At 43.1% G+C, this 21264-nt stretch overlaps 2 protein-coding genes across 3 annotated transcripts in view; one reads left to right on the forward strand and one right to left on the reverse strand.

Annotated features, from left to right (window-relative positions):
- The window catches only part of LRBA (LPS responsive beige-like anchor protein), a 368959-nt gene that overhangs the window by 204561 nt on the left and 143134 nt on the right, over positions 1 to 21264 (forward strand). The gene's annotated exons all lie outside the window — the stretch shown is intronic.
- On the reverse strand, positions 930 to 2519 carry MAB21L2 (mab-21 like 2). Its single transcript, XM_036381987.1, has one exon. It carries the CDS (start codon positions 2517 to 2519, stop codon positions 1440 to 1442), a length of 1080 nt encoding a protein of 359 aa, XP_036237880.1. The 3' UTR covers positions 930 to 1439.

The following is a 21264-nucleotide window of genomic DNA, read 5'->3' on the forward strand; positions in this document are numbered from 1 at the left end:
TTTTTTCCCCGACCCCGGCCCACGAAAGGATATGAAATGCTCCGAGCCGGCGTTGCAATCTTTCGGGCAACTCGAGCGGGTAGCGCTAACGTTTTTAGGATTGCGTTCCCCAAAAAAATCCTGCCAGTATTTCTCAGTCGTCCCGAGCAAGCTTAAAGCGAAATAGCTGCGGGGAATCAGGCAGAGCTTCGCTTTGGGAGAGGGGGCTGGGGCAGGGAAGGAGATCGGCAGAGAGCGCCCGGGTGCCGGTGTAGAATCGGGTGGTTTCCTGACGGGTTCCCGCTTATCTCCTGGTCTGACTATGCTGCGGTGCAATTATATGCTGTACTTAAAAATCTGGGCAAAAACAAATGTTTGTTTAAAAAAAATATCGACCGGTTGCTCTAAATGGCATTAATTATTCAGGGTAGATCTATACTTCCTTCGTGTCAAAGTCAAATGGATAGCGCGTTCTCTCTGGGCAGCGAAAGCAAACAGCGGTGGATTTTGAAAACAAAACGCAGCGCTCGAGATTTACCGGGGAAAAATAGAAACAAGGAGTACCATAAGGAAAAAAAAAATACAGGGAAAAAAAACCCGACTGTAGGGTAGGAAAAGGCATGCTGTAATTCTGTGGCGAGCTGCTGTGCGATGCTTCATATATTTCAAGATTTAGAACAGAACCTTAGAGTAACAGAAATATAGCAGATGTTGTCACATGCTGAACTACAGAATATATAAGATTTTTTTTAGATGCACTTTTTTTTTAATGGAAACTAGAAGGAGGTTTAGAAAACAGCAGTCAATATGCTGAGTTAAGGCTTGGGCTAGGTGTTGCATTTAACCTATCTTTACATCTCGTGGTTTCGTTTATTTAAAAAAATATTCCTTCTGAGGTTCAGAAAGAATGTATTTGCCTAAATTTAAGAATCATTCACAAAAAGTCAGCGTAAAGTTAAAGTAATATTTTTATTACTATTTGCAACAAGTCAGTTGTGGGGCACATAATCTGACCTTGGCACCGAAATACATTTAACATCAGTAAAACTTTTTTAAAGGGAGATTTGTACATATAGTTAAATAATTTTTTCACTTGGTGACAACATTCAGGCAAACAAGAGAGCATAAGAAAAGGACTATACATGGATTGGAAAATGTACCTTTCGGGTTTCGTTTTGAAGTTGCAAAAGTCCGATCGCTTCTTTTTGTGAGCTTTTAAAAATTCACATTGGAGGACAGGAGGAGAGACGCTCTTCCCTTTTTCTGTGCAAGGCGGTGAGAGTTTATGCCGGGAAAACCGTCGGCAAGTTTTTAAAGGCCGAACTGCAGGTGGGTGGGGGGGTGGCGGGGGCGAGTGTCTTTCGCCGCCTCTTTCCGTCGTCGTTCGCGTTAAATAGAAAGTTTTTTAGGCGCTGTTGTTGTTTACGGAGGGCGAGTTTTTGTGCGCGGGCCTGCTAACCCTATAGCTTGTCGAGGCTTTTGGGATTGGTGAGGATTTCTCTGGCTAGCCTCCAGGTCTGTTTGGCAGCGCTTTCCAGGGCCGAGTGGGGTTTGCCCTGAAAGAGGTCTAGGTTGGGCAGGAAGTAGTGGGGGCAGCGCCGGCACTGCAGGCAGGAGATGAGCTGCAGGAGGATGCCGTTCAGCCTGTCGCCCAGGCACGCCTCGTCCCAGTCGGTCTCCCGCGGGTGTTTCTCGCACTCGTACAGCAGCAGCGTCTTCATGTGGTAGTTGTTGAGGGGCTGCCCGGGCAGCTCCAGGTGCCGGTCGCGCAGCGTCTTCAGCACCGACAGGCACTTGTTCCGGCAGCCGCCCATCAGCAGCCGGTTCTCGGCCTCGCCGAACTGCAGCACCCACGCGTCGCTCTCGGCCGAGCTCTGTTTGCCCGTCAGCGAGTAGCACTCCTTGGAGAGCAGGTTGAAGCCCTCCGCCTTCACCTCCGCCACCCGGTTGGGGCCGGGCCAGGGGATGTGGGGCATGGGCCACTGCGCCGCGCTGCGCGGCCAGATCCCGGTGCACTTGAAGGCGGGCGTGATCTGCACCACGTAGCGCTCCCGGATGCGGAGCTTCACCTCGCTCGTGTCCGCGATCATCTTCACCACGTCCCGGTAGCTGCACTTGTCCACGGCCTGAGCCACCAGCGTCTGGAAGCGGGAGCGGATCTTGCGGGCGGACAGGTAGCCCGAGGCGGTGATGAACTCCACCCAGAGGGACATGCTGCGCTTGCGGCCGTCGCTCAGCTTGAGCACGGCGCAGCCCGGCAGGGAGCCGTCGTCCACGAAGTTGAAGACTCCCATCTGGTTGAGGTAGAGCACCACCTCGAACTCGGTGGGCGAGATCACCTCCAGCCCCTCGTAGCGGGCGTCGATCTCGCTCAGGGAGCTGATGAAGCGCGGCTCCTGCACCTCCACCTCCTTCAGCACGTCCGACACGACCTTGCACACCTCCCGGATGGTCTTGGCGATGGCCGCCTTGCGCGCCTGGCAGCGCTCCGTGTAGTATTTGTTGAGCTGGTAGACCAGCTTGGCCTGCGCGGCGATCATGTTGGGGCACAGGTCCGGGCTGTACACCGGGCTCTCGCAGTACGTTGAGGGATCCAATGCTTTAGCGGTGGCTGCAGCTTTGCGGAAGGCACCAGCCAAGTCGCAGAACCCCACCGCCTCCGGGAAGAAGGCGGCAGCGGCGCGCCAGTGAGAGCAATTAAAGAAATCGGGGAGGGCGGCGAAGCGCAAAGGAGCGAAGCCCAGCGCTGCCCCGGCGAGGAGGAGGAGGAGGACGAGCGGGCCGGTGCGGGCTCGGCGGCGGTGCTGGTGCTGGTGCTGGTGATGCCGGAGCCGCTGCCGGAGAGGCGAGCAGCCCCCGCGGGCTCCCGGAGCGCAAAGTTTTGGATGGCGATGGGGGCAGGGAAGTCTGGGCTGCCTCTGCGCTCAGGCGCCCACCCCCTCGCGCAGCGACAAAAATGCCGTTTCAATAGTTCATGGAAAAAAAAACCCAAAACAGCAAACAAACTTCCCCAGGACTCGCAGAACGTTCCCGCAGAAAAGCCGGTCGGCGGCGAAGTTTAAAACAGCACACGGTACGAGAGGAGGAGAAGAATGTGAGCAATGCCCTCAGCGGAAGAGTGAACTCTGTCTGTCTGTCTGTCTCTCTCTCTCTCAGTCCGTGGCACCGCCAGAGATGTGCATGAGTTTGGCTGCCGCTTGCTCAGACTGTCAGGGGGTGTTGTTGATTTCCCTTTTCCTGCTGGAGGCGTTGGCTGAACCCGGCTCTGTGGCTGTCTCTATCTTTAGGCGCAGACGGGTGCACTTGGTCTGGGATCTCTCATTCCCGTCCTGCAGCTCTACATAGACTGTTGTGAGAGAGACTGTATGGAGAGGAGTTGTTGCTTTTTTTTGGTTGTTGTTTGTTTTCTTTGCACAGACTGTGTTTTATCCTGAGCCGGGAGGAGGGCGTAGCTGCCGTGCCCGGGATGGGTTCTCCTCCCCCTCCCCACCCCTGGAAGTGCGCGCCGGGGCTCCCAGTGTCCGCGCCTCTGGCTCCGCTCCTGCCGCGCCGTGTGCCCGCGTCCCTCTCGCGCCGCTGCCGCCGGGCCCTGTAGTTTATGAATGGGGCCGCGCGCGGGCGCGGGGCGGGGCCGCGCCGCCAATCGCCGCCGAGCTGTCAGCGCCGCGGCCAATCGCGGCACACGGCGCGCGCACACGCGCCCGCGCTCCCGCCCGCGGCCCCGCGCCCGCTCCGCGCCGGGGCTGGAGCCGGGATGGGCTGCAGGGAGCCGGGATGGGCTGCAGGGCAGCCCGGGAGGGAGGCTCGGGGCGTCCCGCCACCCGGCGCGGGGTGTGTATGTGGGGGCGGGGGGGAGAGGAACAAAAAAATCCCTGTAATTTCGCCGTGGCAGCCGGTGAAGGGCGAGGTGAGCTCGCTGCTCCCTCCGCTCGTGCGAGGGGACCCGGCGGCAGTGCCGGTGTGTGCGGGGAAAGGGGAGAGGCGGGCCGGGGCTTCACCGCAGGCATAAATCTCATTTCGCTTAATGCCGGGCTCCAGCAGTGAAAGTGAGACCGTCACCGGAGTAGCGTGGCACACCTTGTTTTACTGCCCCTAGTCACCTTAATTTAGATAAATCTTGTGTCATAAAGTTCTTTTCATTCTCCTAAAGCGTAGGATTGAGTTATTCAAAAGGAAACGATATTTTATGCAAGTTTGTATTAATAAGAATATGGAATGGTTTGGACATAAAGCCGTAGCTCCGTGGTGTCAGGTCGGAGGGAGCCCCGGGGCAGTCAGTACCTGCTGCGGAGGAGCCAGATCTGCTTTTCCTGCGGGACTTAGGATGGAAGGGAGGGCAGTTTCCACACCTCCAGTGCTCGGGGCAAGGATGCGTAGCTGCTTTGCCCTCCCCTGGGCCGTGCAGTCCCGCGGTGCGGGGCGGCTCTCGCCGCCCGGGAGCCCCGCCGGGGCCGGGGCCGGGGCCGTGCCCGTGCAGACGCGCGGTGCGCTCCTCCGTGCAGAGCCTCCCAGTAACCCGGTGGGGCTCGGTTCCTTGCGCTCTCCTCCTTTCGCTGCAGCTGACTGATTTTAATAAAGAAAATACCGCCGTCTGTTTTCTGTGTGCGCTTAAATTAGAAACATGTCTGGTGCCGACCGTACCGCTGGAAGAAGTAAGTATAGACGTGCCCGGCGCCGGTGCGGCTCCGTCCTTCGCGAGGAGAGTATCGGCTCCCTGTTTCCCTGCCTGCCGCCGGGGCACTCTGCACCAGGGGATGGAGGGCTGGCCCGGCGGCCCGCGGTGCCAGGAGCTGGCGGCGGTGTGAGGTGTCCCCGCCGGGCCCGGCCCCGTCGGGAGGGAGATGAGCCCAGGGAAGGCTCCGAGGGGTGCGGGAGAGGGGACAGGCTGCCACGAGGGCAGAGGGGGCTGGCGCCGCTGCTCTCACGGTCCCTGGGTGTCCCGGCGATGCGTGGCTGGAGCGGGGCTCTCCCCCCGAGGCGAGGAGGGTCCATTAGCGGAGCTGCTCTGCGCGGCTCGGCTGGCCCGGCGGAGCTGCCAGGGTCCCACGCCTCGCCTCCCGCTGCCCTCCGCAAAGGGAAGAGTTACTTAGGGCTGCGGGTCCCTTTCACACACCACCGTCAAAGCTCCCGGGGCGTACTTGCTGCCGGGCTGGCACCGCTCTCCGCGCCGGCGAGGGCTCTGCACATCCGCCCTCCGAGCGGAGGTGGGCAGGGGGCTCCGCGGGGTCTCGCTTCCCGCAGAGAGCCCCCAGCCTAGGGGTTACCGTGTCCTGGGCGCGGAGGAGGTTGTCGGAGCCTTCAGGCGGCCCTGGCAGTGGCGGGGGCACATGCGTTCCTTTTTTCAGGGTAAAAGCAGGAGAGGGCGATTCCCTTCCCACCCCCCCGAAAAGGTGCCTAATGATGTAGCGTTACCAGTGTTCAGATTTAAAACAATTCATTACCAATTTTCCTGCCTGAGGTTGAAGCCCTAGTAAATAATAAATCAGCTAAACAAAAGCTGACTTTAATTTATTGCCCCAACGCTAATTAGAAACATCATTTGAGCAATAAACTTAAACACTTCCAGCAAATAATGCACGTGAAATCCTTCTCTCCCGTGTCTGGGCGTTTGTGGCCGCACTGCATTAAGACCAGCTTCATCTGTGGTGGAATTTGCTCTCGCCGGGATGAATAATTGAAGGGGGAACAGGATCCGAGGAGGCTATAATTGAAGAGCCCTTGTCACCTCTGCTTTTATGTATGTTAGTGTAGAAGTCCATCAGCAGCTCCTTGATGGTGTATAAAACGAAGTGGCATCCCCTCCAGCAGCAGGAGATACTGTATTCCATTAAAAAAGACCGTGTGCGTGCGTGTGCCGCAGAGAGGGAAACTCTCAGGGCTAAAAGCCACTTGAAGTCTTCAGACCGATTGATCTGTATTCTCTCGTTATAATCCGTCTCATCATACTTGAGTTAATGAGGCAGGGGCGGGGGTGATCTGATGGTCCTTGACAAATTCATTAGGGAGGCTGCGGGACATTTTATTTGACTGTTAAACATCGTGTTTGTTTGGTTTAAGCGGTGCCAGCATCAGCATGCCGCTGCCTGGAGCTATAGTGTTTTGTTAGCGAGGGCTTCTGTAAAAAGATACTGGGAAGGGGACGCGGTGTGCAGTGTTTGCTCTTGCCTTGGCTCCTCCTGCCCCCTCCCGCTCGTACGGCAGGGAGCTCGGGCGGGTGTAAATCCAGCCGTGCAGGCAAGGGATGTGCCACGGTATTTTCTTCACACTCAGGATGGCAAAGTAGCAGCGAAGGGCTGCCATTAAGACTTGTTTCTCTTTTTCTTTTTTTTTTTATTTTCCCATCAAGAGAACATTTTGGGTTTGTGTTAACCGCTGAAACAACAAAAGAAAAAAAGCTGGAAAGCAGCTCGGAGTTTTAGCAATAAGCATGCAAGTTTTTTGCTGCGTTATGATATAGCATACTTTCATTTGATTCCCTAACCAGATTATCGACGTGGCACACGTTAAATATTTCAGTTTTTTAATAATGACTGGTGTATTTTAAAGTTTCTATAACATGCTACTGATACAAGGTGTAATTTTTAAGGTAAATCAAAGTTTAATCAAAGTGACTTAAGGCTATTAAAGGATTTCTGCCAAGCCTGTCCTTTGTCTCTCCCTTGCTGAGAGGCAGAGGGAAAACTGAATTCAGGAGCAGGTGCTCCCAAAAGGGCTGAGAAGTATTTTTAAGAATAGCATATGAAATATGTATGTGTTTGTACATGCTTTGTTCGTGGCAGCTTTGCTGATGAGACCCAGCTAGCATGCCATTATTTTCTAGTAGTTGGTTTCCTCTCTGTCCTTTTATTTAATGGAAACAGTTTTGCAGAAAACGGAATAATTAATCTGCTTGTGGAACCTAGCATTGTGTTATTTTTTTCCTGGAGATCAGTCTTCAAACATTCTCAGCTTTAAGTGCTTTGTAGGACTCTGCTTCCATTTATAGAAGAACTGTATGGGAAAAGAGCTAGTGCCCTTTGCCTGTCATTTTCATACATTCCTGCACTGCTGATGAAGCTTGAACTGCTGCAGGGAATGTATGGATTTGAAAAGAAATGATTCAGTAATGCACGTTGCGTTTCTCCACCACAGAACCGGGTTAATAGTTACAGCCCGCGCTGTGCTGTGTTTGAGGGATAAAATTCCTTTTGCATTCGATGGTGTGTAGTGTGTACCTTTTTTTGGGAGTCATGGCTTGGCTTCAGTATCTGCTGATCTCTTTTAAGGTCTGTGTGTATGAGATTAGTTAATGGCACACACCGGAGGAGTAAGGATGATTTCATTTTTACCAATGTCATTAATGTATCTCATCAGCCTAAAGTGTTGTAGAAATCTTGTACCTTTTTTCCCTATGAAGATTGAGTGGTATGGTAATTAAAGAATTCATACATGTTTTTAAGTCTCCCCTAGCTTTCATTTCTTTAGCAGGAGAGAGGGTGCTTCCAGCTACTCCTTCAAGTAGCTTATTTATGCTTTCCTGTTCAGTCTTAAAATGTGAATGTGTTCATAATCTGGTGTTTAACCATAAACAATCTGCTACTGAGGGACTTTTTCTAATGCTTTGAACTTTGCATTAAAGGTAGCATCTTCTCTTTTCTCATGGTGACTAATGGTGACTTCTTTTAGCTGTCAACTGGTTTGAATGCTAAATACTGGTTTGTAATTTTATCTTTAATAAATTGGCAATCAGGGAGAATCAGACATGTACTAAAAAAGAACAATTCTAGTGCTTTTGTAAAATTTTCTTCTTGTTAAAACTTCATGTGGGCCTTTTGTTTGGATGCAGTTAGTGTGGGTGCATGCTGTTTCATCCATTAGAAGTAACCAAGTTCATGTGTGTTGGCTGGTCTTTATTTATAATAACTGATTAATTATACTAATAACATCACTTTTAAGAAGTGAAAATATGCAATATGCCAGAATTTTCTCAACTTCACCTCCAGTTGAATGCATTAACACTTATTTGCTTGAGAAAAAAATGCGAGGTGGGCTACAGAGATAATGTCTGGTTCTTAATAATGCTGAATCAGCACATATTTTAAAATTACGAAAAATACCAAGATGTTATAAGCAAAATCAAAATTTTGGAAATGAAAAAAACTATTAATTTGCACACTTTTGTGTTTTTTTTTTTTTGTCAGTAGCTACAGATGATTGTTCTGTTTATTGCCTTAGATGTTGAAGTCTCTGCATATGCGTGATGATGCCCACAGACAGCAGCCTGTGTGGTTTTACTGGTTAGACAGTTATTTTTGAGATCAAAACCTTCATGCAGCTTTGTCAAGACAAAGCATATATATAAGTTAACCTAAAATTGTCTGAGTTACACTCTTTTAAAATGTCAGTTTCTAGGTCCAGAGGCAAAAGCTCCTTGTTTATAAGCTTATACTTAAAAAGGTGCTTTTTCAAGTACAACATATAGCAGTGTGAAATCCTCTGCTCCTCACCAGCCACTGTACAGGTTATAACCTTTCAGTGAGTTTCTATGAGGGCAATTTATAAAGGGAAGGGGTGTTGTGAGAGGAGGGAACGGAGGGGGCTCAATCTTCTCAGTAGCAGTGGTGACCAGCACAGAATATATTGGGTCTCTCTCTCGCTCTCCTCCCTGTATTTTCAGATTATTTTGTTTTGACTTTGGCTCTGATAGAAAAAGCATGCAATTTTTATTTAATTTAAAGGAAGTCCTGTTTGAGCAGTCTTCTAACTGTTCCCTCATTCAAATTAAATGCACAGTTAGAACCATCTACTTTTCTGTGCATTGTCCTTCATAGTTTTGAATTTTTGTCCTTTGAAAGTACTATGTTGACATAAAAGTAGTAAACTACAACTTTTAAAACCATTGCAGGGGTTTTGTTGCTACTTCTAATGAGAGAATCAAATCATAGCTAATCCTATTTTATATCTTGCTGTGCATATCTTATTTCAGAATTACTTTTCCATGTTAATATGCTGCTCTCTTTTTAATTTTCTTATGAATTAGGTAAAATGTGTGTGCAAAATAGTTCAAGGTACCATCTCCCACTGCTCGAAAGGGGAAACTGCATTGGCTCAAATAATGTATAGAAGCCATCTGCATAGCTTAATTGAAATAATATTTGGTGATCTAAGAGATGGAAATTGTTCCTTTTCTTTAACCATCTGAAATAAAACTAGGATGTAAACCAGCTGTCTTGGCCTATGGAAATCAAGGTTCTGCCAGTCTGTTTCTTTTCTTCATTTTCTACTTCTATCTTCCTTTATTATCTTTGTATCCCAAGGAGTCTTTCTTATTTTCTAACTGGTTTTGTCTGCAACAAGGGGCTGGGTTGGTGTGTTTAAATAGACTCTGGATAGAGTGAAAAATCTTTGATCTATGGCTATGACTGCTTCCAAATGATTTGCTTGCTGGGACTGGACACTGTCCATGCCCTTTCACTTCGCTATCAGATAGGCACACAAAAAGGACTTGACATGCTACCAGATGCATAGTTAATCATTGCATTAGGTCTGTAAAGGGGACCATCCAGACTCAATTAGGTCTACCATTTTTAACTAGTGTTTGCTCTGTAGTTTGTTTGGAGTACAATATTAATTCTAACTGCCATTCTGTTTATCTAAAAGGGCTTTAACGCAGTTCTGTGCTTTCATTTTTGAGGAGTCTTCTCTGCATTTGTGCTGTTTTGTGTCTATTTAAAACATTGTATATTTGGTACCATGTAACCGATATAGCGGTGTAACATATTATCTGAAGCTTTAATGAAAAAAGTTTTTTATCTTTTTGTGATTCAGCAGTTTTCCTTTTTCAATTTCAGTTTCAGAAAGTGCATTTGAAATAACCTAAATGCAGCAGCTGGCATATATTGAATCAGCATTCAGAAGTAAAGCTTGCAAGGATATTTGGAGTTTTGGAACTGAGTCTTAAATGCTGAAAACCAAGTGGCAGCATTTTTCCTCTCACTTATTTACCGAGAACTCATTTTTGTGTCTGGCACTGCACAGTTTTGTGCAAGAAGGATATTAAGGGTGCATGAGTTAAAAAGGTCCAGCTGTAGAGTAAAAAAGCATTACTTAAATTATTGTTCTGAATCTTACCTGGGATTTCTAGGAGTAGTTTGTGTATTTACATTTAGAGTTGTTAACTGTATGCACTCAATAAAGTCCGCTGAAAATTCCTAGCCTTCTCAGAGTTTCAAAAAATTAGTATTCACTGCTGTTTGTAGATGTAGCCAGTCCTTTCATGGTATGAAGAAGCTTGAGTGTTCAAATTCTATAAATTTTTTGGATCATTCATGCTGTCTGCATTTTCGAGTCATGATTACATTGTGTATGGCAGGGCCATGGAAGCAGGAACATAAAAGGACATAAAAGAATTTTTGATTGAAAATACAAATATAAGAAAGGAGGCCTAATCAGAGACTTTAAAGGTATTTTCATTTGGTTTTAATATTTATTTATTTTGGAAGAAAGAAGGAGCAAGGCATTCACCTATTAACTTTTAAAAAATGTCTATATATAGTTATAAAAACTGTTGTATTAAACTTCAGATTATAGTTCAGCCTTTACTTTAGATCTGAGATTTCTTGCTTTAGTTCTTTGCTTCATGGTTGTCAATATCCTTTGGAGGAGGGTACATGCATTAAAATGTAACATTTATCATTTAGTTGTAGTCACAGGGATATTTAGAAGTTGCTAATGGAGTTCCAAGATGCAGGATGTACAAGTGGATACTACTCAGAAGTGCCAGTTAGGGCTCTCTGGGGACTTTAAAATAATTTATGGCTACCTGCTGCTCCAAAATACAGGTGTGTGTCTGTGTATTTTCCATTAATGTTTTGTATTGATGCATATAAATACTCAGTGGGCAATAAACCTAATACAGGAGTCCTTTAGTCCTTTAGAGGTGCAGGCAGGTGGCTTTTCCCCATCCGTTATCTGTCCTGGAGGTTCGTTCTGACTGGCATCTGCATGCCAGCACGTCTCCAAAGGGGAATTGTTTGTGTACTTTGGGGGCTTCCAGAGTGCGAACTTGAAAGAAAGTGGGGCTTGAAATGTGCGGTCATTTGTGAATTTATGTTTTATCTCCCTTCACTTGAAAATTTATGAGGAGAGTGACTTAGGGTGCTTGCGTTGTGTGTTCCAGGGCTTGCCCCCACTGATAACACCCTTGTTGGCGTGAAAGTGCAATGCAAATTATGACAGTTACAACCTTCTGTTTTGTTTAACCTGTCAGTGGATTTCCTGGCTCAGTGCTGAGGGCAATGGCGTGTTCAGCTAGTTCCATATTCACCTAAACTTAAAAGGTCAGGTTTCTACAGGCAAGCCTAGTCAAAGCCTAATTGATGAGGAGGGCAGGGGGACAGAATTTACTGTTCTGTTGGCTAGTTTCATATCGTTAGGTTGTCCTGAAAGCATCAGGCAGTCACAGCCCCTTTCATGTAAGTGCTGACCCTAGACAGGAGCTGACAATCAAAGGAGGCAGCCACAGGAACCGGTGCAAGTAGGCTATTGATTTTTCAGTTAGGTCTAAGTAGTTTGTAGTATGGGTAATGGGTGACAGAGGCAGGTATGTCATTATCAATGAGCTCCAGAACAGCAGCGACAGCCCCCGCTCATATTTCCTTCAGCACTGACAGTAGGCGTCCTGCACTGGTCAATAAATCGCCCAACCTTTTACTGACAAGTGACTTGGAGCTGGGGGGGGAGTCAAAGAGCTAAACTTCCCGTACTTGAACTTGACATGGATGCAGAGCAAGGATCTCGACATCTGTGTTCCTGGCTCGTCAGGCAAGGAGCCGAGGAGAACGCAGGGAACAGAGCAATGGGACCTGTGCGGCCACGGAAGGTTAACTTTATTTTGTGCCCTCTAGAAAGTCCAAGATTTTCCTGAGTTCGAGTGAAATAGCTTAAAACAGCAGCTTTCTGTATCAGCATGATCTGCTTCAGTAGTTAATTTAGGTTACCATGGCAGGGCTTTGTTTTTACTTTAGTATTGCTCTGCATTTAATCAAGGTTATACTGCCATAGCAGTACAACAATCACAGTCTGCCATTCAAAATCCACTTTTAATTCCTAGTTTCCTCTTCTTAAATTTCATATATGGAGACTATTTAAAGATATTGGAGGTTTCATATAAATCCAAAGTGTTAGCAATACAGTTTCTGTTCTGACTACCAATGCTGTTTTGGGTCGGTAGTGGAGGACAATGCTTTAGGAAGCTGAATAAAGTTTTTATGACTCGCATTTAATAGCTGTGGTTTCTGAATTTAATAGAGGTAGATCCAGATTTTAGCTTTACACTTAATTAAATTCTGAAAGATATTGGGAGAACATAAAAATTGTAATAAGTAGTGGTTTGGTTTTTTTTTTTTTTTAAGCATACCTGTATGGAAAATCAGTTAAATTAACTCATGCATCTTAGTCTGAATTTCATGAAGTTTTCTAGTATTGTTACTTTATTTGAGCAACGTAAGTTATCTGTATTTTTTTCAGAAGTTGGAATTCAGTCAGGTTTTATGCTGTGCACAGATGTTAACAAAATAGCATATGCTTATAATTAAAAAAAAATCTTTAGACAAATTGAAGTAAAGCAGAAGAGTAAATGTTTTGAAAAACTTCCTTAAAATAACTCATTGCTATGGTATCTTGTTCAACAATGTTTGTAATGTTACACAGAGCAGGAATCTGAGACCGTCTGTGTTGAATAGCTGCAAAGTATCATCTGTGACTGAAACTTTCATCTGTCTGCAGCAGCTAAAGCTGTTTTCTTCATGGCTGACTCTTTAACTGTAAGGGCAATGGTGACACAGACGCAAGAAGTGGGGTTGAAATTTATCACTGGATTATGAAATCCTTTAATAAATATTTATATAAGCTAAAACCTGAATACCTGTTTATTTGGAGCAGTTACGAAATTGATTAGTTGTAAAAATCTGTTTAGATATTGCATTTACCTATTTGCCTGTTGAAAAAAAGCTTTGGAAGAGGGGCTGGCTAGCTGTCTTCCAGAGGAAAAAAATTTAATTTAGTTGGATCAAAAGTGTGCCAGGTTGTTTGAGTCCTTCCATATTTAATGGGAGTTTTTCTTCTCGGTTGTTTTCTTTATCCTGCAGGGCCTTTTTTGTTTTTTCTTTTGTTAACCTGGATAAAAAGTACAGCCACGCAATCTGAATCTTACCTTTTCTTATAAACAGGTCCAGCCTCCTTTACTGTATTTTTAGTGTTGCTGGCATGCTGCGTTATTGCAGAAATGTAAAGAGGAGCTGTAGATAGGTGGCAAATTAAATTTTCATGAAAGAACCCCCTAATCAGCAGTGACAGGGTAAGAGAAAGATGATTGCCACTTGGTCATTGTGGAGAGGCACTTAGACTTGGTGTCAAGGCTTCTGTTAATGATGACTAATGTCTTTCTTGGAGAAAACGCATGCTCAAACATGCCACAGTCCAGAAAAAGAGTGGAGGAATAGGCATATTATGGAAAAAGGCTGGATCCTAAAACAAAAGCTTAGGTCTTCAGATGAAAAGGGTACAGTGTTTTTGTAATGTCAGAAGGCACACCTATGGAACTGTTCTTGTTGCACTCTTCAAGCATAATAATAATAATAATAATAATAATAGTATATAGGCATACAATGTTCTGGTCTACATGGTGTCTGCTGCTTTAATTAAAAAAGGAGATGGTAATGACACAGATGTGTAAGCACTCTGGTCAGAAATAAACAGTCACATTTACTCTTCTGTTAACAAAGCTTGCTTTTCTAAAAGAACAAAAGCTGCTGCAAAATATTCTTACCTAAGCACAGTGCTCTGTTCTAAATAAACCTTCCATAGTCAAATGTAAAATGACTCCAAAGACCTTTTTCAAATCTTTAAGCTTTGGCTTTTAGGTATATTGGCAAAAAAGAGGTGGCACATGTCGTTCCTTCAGCTTTTCCCAAAGTGAGACCTTTCAGAAGGACATTTGCAATGCTTGTCATATTTTTTCATATATATCTTATTGGCCTGACAAGTCTGGAGGACCATGAGAAAACAGATGTCATTGCATTCAGACAACACTAATTACTCTGGGATTTTTGCAGCCTCAGTGCCTGCATGTAGCTGTCGATTATGACTGTTTATGTGGCCCATCATGGGTACACGATGCACATTCAGATGGTGTCACCAGCCTTTGTGTTCCCTATTATCACACAATAAGATGGAAAAATCAGCAACAAGCATCACAACAAGGAAATGCCTTAATGGGAGACTTCTACATGCATTTTGCTGAAGATTGCATTCGCAGTCCTTATTAGATTTAAGTGTTTCAGCATCTGTTTGCTAACTGGAGTGCAGCACGGTGGCTGTCAGTGTTCACCGTGGTTCTTTATGTTTCAGGCTTTCAATTTCTGCAATTGCATAAATACCACCTGAAAAATGCTGATTGACCCAGCAGTTGTCAGAAATTTCCTGCCTCTAACCTTTGTACCAAACAGAGATTTTTCTATGTCACAGTTCACATTAGAAATCAACAGCCTTATTTTATTCTCTTACAGACTGCATTGTTGGTACTTCCTTGGTTAAATTTTCTTAGCGACTCTGTCATTTCTTGAATTTTGGTGCGTGTTTTATAAGCAGAACAACCGATGGTAATCACAGATTGGAAAATGAAAGCTCCAATAATGTAACTTCACATGCTGATGAAGCAGAAATTGAAGCAGCTTTATCAAAGATGTATGATGAGATAAAACTGCAGTCTCTGCTGTACAGTTATAGTAATTATGACTAATGAACCGTCCAGTCTGGATGAAATGGCATGCCCACAGGGACTGTGGCCAATCACTTGTGACTTATGCAAGCTGAACAAAACATTGATGGTGTTCCAGATTCCCTGTAAGAACAGGAAGTGTGGTCTTTGTTTGGAACGTCAGCTTTGTCAAGTTATTTTCAAGCAGTTTAGGAATAAATGGCATTAGTAAATAAAAGTCTTAAGGACTGGGGTTTGTTAGGTTTTAAAATGAGCATAAAGAATTAAAATTTGCCATGTCAAATATACCTGAATAAAACCCCCTATGAGGAGGGCACATACACTTTAAAATATACATCAGGATTGTTCTGTCGTCTTCCAATGTGAGTCATTAGAAGCACATGTTACATTTTAATATGCTGAGTATAATGAAAGCCAAAGATACAAAACATATGAATATAGGCTTGTATCTATTCAGGTTTACTGTGGTAATTTGGGGTTTTAACAAATTTGCTTGAGACCTGATACTTTCATTTTTGTAGCACGCTGCATTTTTAAGCCAGCCATAAATTTTAAGTGGGAGAAGACAGGTATACAACCCGAAAGACAATTTCTTGTAGAAACATGGAAGCAACATACAATGGAGCTTCAGTAAGTTTTGACAAAGTATAGACTAGCAGAGTAGTAATTTTAAATCAGTTTATTTTTATGAAGACACTGTGTGTAGCTGTAAAAAAAGAAAAAAAATACCAGAATTCTGAATACTGAAATGCAGATTATGCAGAGACTTCTGAATTTAATTATATGATAATAGCAGAGCACAAAAATAGTTTTCTAAATGTAACTTTGTGCTAAATTATTTGGGCCTAGTCTGGAAGCAGCTGTGGATCAGCAAATGTTTGAAGGATTTGGGAGTCAAATGATCAATATGTTACAGATGTTCGTGATACAGTAAAATCGGTTTAGTATTTTGACTGAACCCCTCCAGAAGGCTACAAAGAAAAAAGTATTTCAAAAATGAGTTGCAAACAAACTAATATAAAAGTAAGAAACCTCCCTCCACCCACTTATCCACCACCCCTTAAACCATTTAGAAAAAAAATAAAGCATAATTGGACAAAAAGCATGTGTTGGACTGTTGTGCTGTTTAACAATGGTTTACCCACTCACACTAGAAATCTCAAATACTTTGACACGTCTGTTATTTCTATTTTGAAAGTATACAGAGACATTTCAGGGGCCTACTAAGAATTAGAATCCCTTTTTTTTTCTCTCTTGCAACAAAGCATATTGCATCAAATGTTGCAAATGTGAAAAAATTGTGTACAGTTCAGAGTATAATGTTAAGATAAACAGTGCTGGTAAGTAAATTCTGAAAATGACTGCATTTTAGCTCTGATAAATAATTAAGGGTAAGATCTTTTTGAGACTGTGGCACACTTAAGTATGAGTCTCTTCCACAATGTCATTTCAGAATCAATAGCATGCAATGCATTATGTACATTATCTAATTTTACTGCACAGAAAGTTGCATTCTGATCACTATAATGTTTGTATCAGGCTTCTGGCAGTGAAGTCAGGACTGAATTTGTTAGATGATATACAAATGTACAAAATTAATTCTCATTCTTCCAAAGAGCTATTATTTTAAAGTAGTGGATTTAAATACATGGTGATTATATATGTATACACACACACACACACACACACACACACACATATATATATATATATATAGAATGTGTGTGTGTATGTTGTAGCAATATTTGGAAGAAATTCTCATATGTATTAAGATGAACTTATGACTTTGAGATTGTATTTTTTAGGAGTGTACAGCTCTGTCATTTTGTTATGAAATCACTGGTAAAATTCATATAAAATTAGTCATGGATCAGTTTTTTATGTATTTGGGACATCCATTGCTATCCCTTTGTTATCTTTTCTAGATCTGAATGCATTATTGGTGCTTCTGTGTAAAATACCATATGGAGTTGTAGCTACTTGGAACTTGCATAAATGATGCAAATAAAAATTGAGGAGCATAGGAGCTCAAGGACTGAATTTTATCTTCCTGTTGCTATGTGTATTTGTGTACATATGTAAGATATCTAAAATGTTGTTATATTTGGGATCCAGCTTTTTGTGTGAGCAGGGCTGTGTTTGGGATTCCAGAATTAGAACTGTTGCTGATTTTCCCCTTAGGCTTGCATGATAGAGTTGACTTTCTTATGACTGTAGGTATAAATCAGTCTTTTGATTTGGGAGACAGATTGAAATAGAAAATTACTCTTCAGTGCAGGAAACTTAGAATTCAGTGCAAGTGAGAGCAGCTGGGTGGCTGTTTTAACTTCTGCTGGCTTTTGTAATGACCATTACAAAACAGAGTTGGTCTGACCAGCTTGTCCTGCTTACCTTATCCATCCCAAAAATATCCCTGATTAGTCTTATGCTTGAGGCAGGTGGAGGAAAAGCTGGTGAAAGTGTGATTGTGTTGGCTTTGTCTGAGATTTTCCTTGTACCCAGGTGTCTTCAGTTGCTCATTTAGGGAAGACTGGTCTTGTGAAGTTCTGACAATCAGAGGAAACCTTGGATTAAAGATCTGCCTCCTGTTACTCTTGGTCTGGCTTCTAATCTTACCTGTGCTGATCTAAATCCACAAGAACTCTTTTAACTGATTTGTATGACACTGTTAGAAAAACAAAGAAGATCCCAGCAGAGTCAGGAAGAAATTATTTTCCTATTACATCAGTTTTGAGATTGCTTTTTTTTGGTGCTGCCCTTGGAATCAAAGTCAAAATTTAAAAAAGATGTATGTGAACTAGTGGTATTAAGAAAAAAAGAAAGAGTAAAGTTAACATTTTTTTTCTTTTTTTTTTCTTTTGACCAGTTGGCTGTAAGTCTCAATCAAATAGTACTTTTGGAGGGGATGATAATAATAATACAAATCACTAGCCTCCAAAATGTAACTAAGCAGTGAAAACCAAGGCATTTTTGGAAGTGAAATGCTTGTTTTGTTTGAAAACACAAACTTTTCATTCTTTTTGAGAATGGGTTTGAAACCTTTCCTTCACACAGTGTTGGGTTTGATTAATAAAATAACCAGTAATATTTGTCATGAGTATTTTCTACTTGAATTGATATACAAAAAATTTGATACAAAATTCCAGCAGTGAATGGAGATATATATGTATCTCAATGGAAATTGAATTTCAGGTATTTTTTACTCTCTATACACTTTAGCAATTGTATATTGTTTCAAAGGTATTTGTTTCTCAAGGACACTCACCAAGCTACTTGTAGATACTTTTATGCTGTTTGTTGGAGTCTGAATTATAGATATTTTTGTTGTTCTGCCTCCTAGCTATCATTATTTTAAAGCATCATGTTTAATTATTTTTTAAAAATTTTTCTTTCATGTGAAACAAATGCTAAGATCCTATGTTCTCTGTTGCTTGTAGGTGTTGCTTTGCTTTTTTCAAGAATCCTAAACTAATAAAGTAAATATCACACCTCCTCTATAGTATTAATCTTTCAGAAGTTTGTCCTGTGCTGGAGAAAATAAATAATTAGAGATAGGCAAGAGGTGAATGATGTGTAGGTGTAAATACTCTGTAGATTTAAACATGCTGCATGGCAACTCTAGGTCTCTTTTGAGGTAGTCATGAAAACTTAAATTGTGTGCCTCATATATTTAAGGCCAGTGAGCCTATATGATTTTATTAATGTGCTATAAATCTTATATTCACGAGCAGTGTTTACTACTGTGCAGTATATTTAAAAGAAAATTTATACCTCACTGCAGAAGGAAGGTAGGCAAGTGAGAAAATGCAAGGGTGGATCTCAGACATTTATCCCAATCTGACAAGTATTTGCAAGGAATTTGCTCCTGTAAATTTCTGCAGGGAGCAAATGGTACTCATTCAAGCCTCAATTTTAATAAAAACCATAAATACTTATTTATGCGTACATAGGTGGAGCACAGGCATGTATTTTGTCATTGTGGAACTTTGTGTGTGTACACATATGGCACACTCTGGATCATAGGATGAGCTTTTAATTCTGTTTTCAAGCAGTCCATTCTTCAGTTTAGAGTAGTACCTGGAAGACCTTACTGGAGACTCTGGACACTTTTCTGAAGGAATAGTGATTGTCTTTGTGAGGCGTGTCTTTGGCCACATCATTCCCTTCCTATCCCATTTCTTCTGGACCCAGCAGCATTCCCTAGGCAGGAAGGATTGTTACACTAACTCAGTGTGTGAATTAGGATGAGCCATAGAAACTCAAGACAGGTAATTTTCCGCAGAGAAGACTGATTTGATCATTTTTTGGTAAACTACTTGTGTTTCCCTGTCATTATAATACCTAGGAAAACTCCTTTTGGTCTCTGGGGAATAGCAGGAGGTTGCTGCAGCTGTGATTGACTCCAGTAGGGAAGCTGCCTCCATGGAAGCTACTTGCTTAATGCTGTTGAAAGGGCAGTGATTATGTCACCAAGGAAGCATTTTTTATTTGTGTGGGTGCATTGTAGGTTGCACAGAAAAATACAGTTAATGTACCATGCGTAACCTTCCATGCTCCTTAAGCTTGCACTTCCACCTTGCAGTGGTTAAAATATTAGTCAGCAGTACAAAACAGGTATTCTCAATGCCTAAAGAGCTGTTTAAAGCTTTTTTTTAATGCTCCTTATGCTTTTATAGTCTTCAGAATGCAACATCAGGTTCTTATGCCATTTAAAAAGAAGGTATGTGTACTTTGCTATGCAGTTTTCAAATGCGTGAGGCAACAAAAGCATTCCTCATGATGGAGATGTGCACAGAACAATTCAAGAAATGATTTTGGAATGTGTGAAAATTCTACACTTTAACATTGCTGCCACTGAACTTACTCTTGTAGATTATGTGGTTATATAATGAGTTTCTTAATGTGTAGCATTAGCAGTTATTTCTCTAATTATTATTAAGTATTTTATCTAAATAGCCTCAGTAATGGGAGATCTTTTACAGTTTTTTTATAGAATATTTGGGATTTTGGTTCTTACTGCAACCTTCAGACACTTCTTAAAGAAAAAGTATTTGTTTTGCCATGTCCTGTTGGGATGGAAAGTTGCTATACGTGGTGAGGAAGAAATGATTGGGACATACCAAGTTGTTCGGAGTACTCTGTTTTGCTTGTGTGACATTATGTCTGGGGGTAGTAAAATTCAATGTACAGCTACATGCTCCCTCAGGTAGCATGGAGCAAGTTTGGTGTGAACTGCTGTGACCCTGCCCTCTCTGCTCTGACATTGTTTGAGCTCTGCAGTGCACACAGGGGTGGCTGTTCCACTTGAAAAAAGAATGCCCCCACCCTAGCAGAGCCAGTTTTCAGCTGCTAGAGCTCCCTGAAATAGTGTATCATTCCCTGGTATTTGTGCTAATGGAAAGAAGTGTTTGGGGTAGCAGGGGGTGTGGAACTGCAGCAGCCTGGATTTGTGTTTGCTTAAATAGCTATGGAAGTGATGCTCTCAGCCTGCTTTTCACAAGCGTTACTCTCTTGTGCATCCTCTGGGTTGCAGGAAGTGGTACAGGTTTTCACCTGGAATGGTAAAGCCATCTTTCCCTCAGGCATTTCATAGACATGAGACTTTGGGTATCTTTTTTTTTTTTTTTTTTTAATTGGCTCGTGTTACAAATGACAATGAGGATCTTTCATGTTTGGATGAAAGCAAAATGCTCTGCTGTTTTGCTGTATTCCTCTTAGTCCTTCTAAGTTATTAAAAGATTGTTCTTCTTCCTCTGACCCCTCTGACACAAGCTTTCAACCCCTGCAGCTTTTTGGACACGTGTTCTGTCACCCTTTGGATACTCTGAAGAACATGGAGGAGAATTGAGGCATGCACTAATGTGCCCTAGTACCCTAGTTTACAGATTTATTATGCTCCTGGGAGAGCAATGCCTTGATGTATCCTATTATCTTGAAATCGTCCTTAACTCAATCCAGGCTAGGATAAAATAGAAATAAAAACATTTCTTTACAACTTTCAGAAAGGAGAATGCACTTAAATACATTTATAAAAAAGAAATTAGGTAGAGGATCCCTCTTGCACAGAGATTAAGTCAGAAAGATTCTCTCTCATGGATGCAGCCTCTCAGTTGACTGTGACTTGAGGCACAGGGAATGAAAAAAGGCATCATTACTACATATGCATGTATCAGGAAATCATCTCCACCAAGTCAGCTGGATCCATAGAAGGAAACCTGCAGATTGAAGAAATGCCTTCCAGTGACCTGGATTAACCAAGACGAATCTTTGGCATGCAGTAAAGTGGTGGGAAGCACATTTGGAGCCCCAGGACTCTTGAATAAGTTTCATAGCTGGACTCAGTGGACACAGGCATGAATCCTTTCAAGCTGGATTGCTGGTGCAGTGTGGATCTTATACAGCAGGGACCGAGTCAGTGTTTTCTGACAGCTTATGTGAGATGACAGTGTGGCTAAAGAGCATGTGAGCTGCTGAAACAGTTCAGTTTGCTATCAGATGGTTCCTTTGGTACAAATACACAGGTTGAA

The sequence above is a fragment of the Molothrus ater genome, chromosome 4 (assembly GCF_012460135.2).
Source record: "Molothrus ater isolate BHLD 08-10-18 breed brown headed cowbird chromosome 4, BPBGC_Mater_1.1, whole genome shotgun sequence".
Taxonomy (NCBI): domain Eukaryota; kingdom Metazoa; phylum Chordata; class Aves; order Passeriformes; family Icteridae; genus Molothrus; species Molothrus ater.

Excerpts from the sequence above, each read along its gene's own strand:
- MAB21L2 (XM_036381987.1), bottom strand. The coding sequence starts at position 2,519 with ATGATCGCCGCGCAGGCCAAGCTGGTCTACCAGCTCAACAAATACTAC.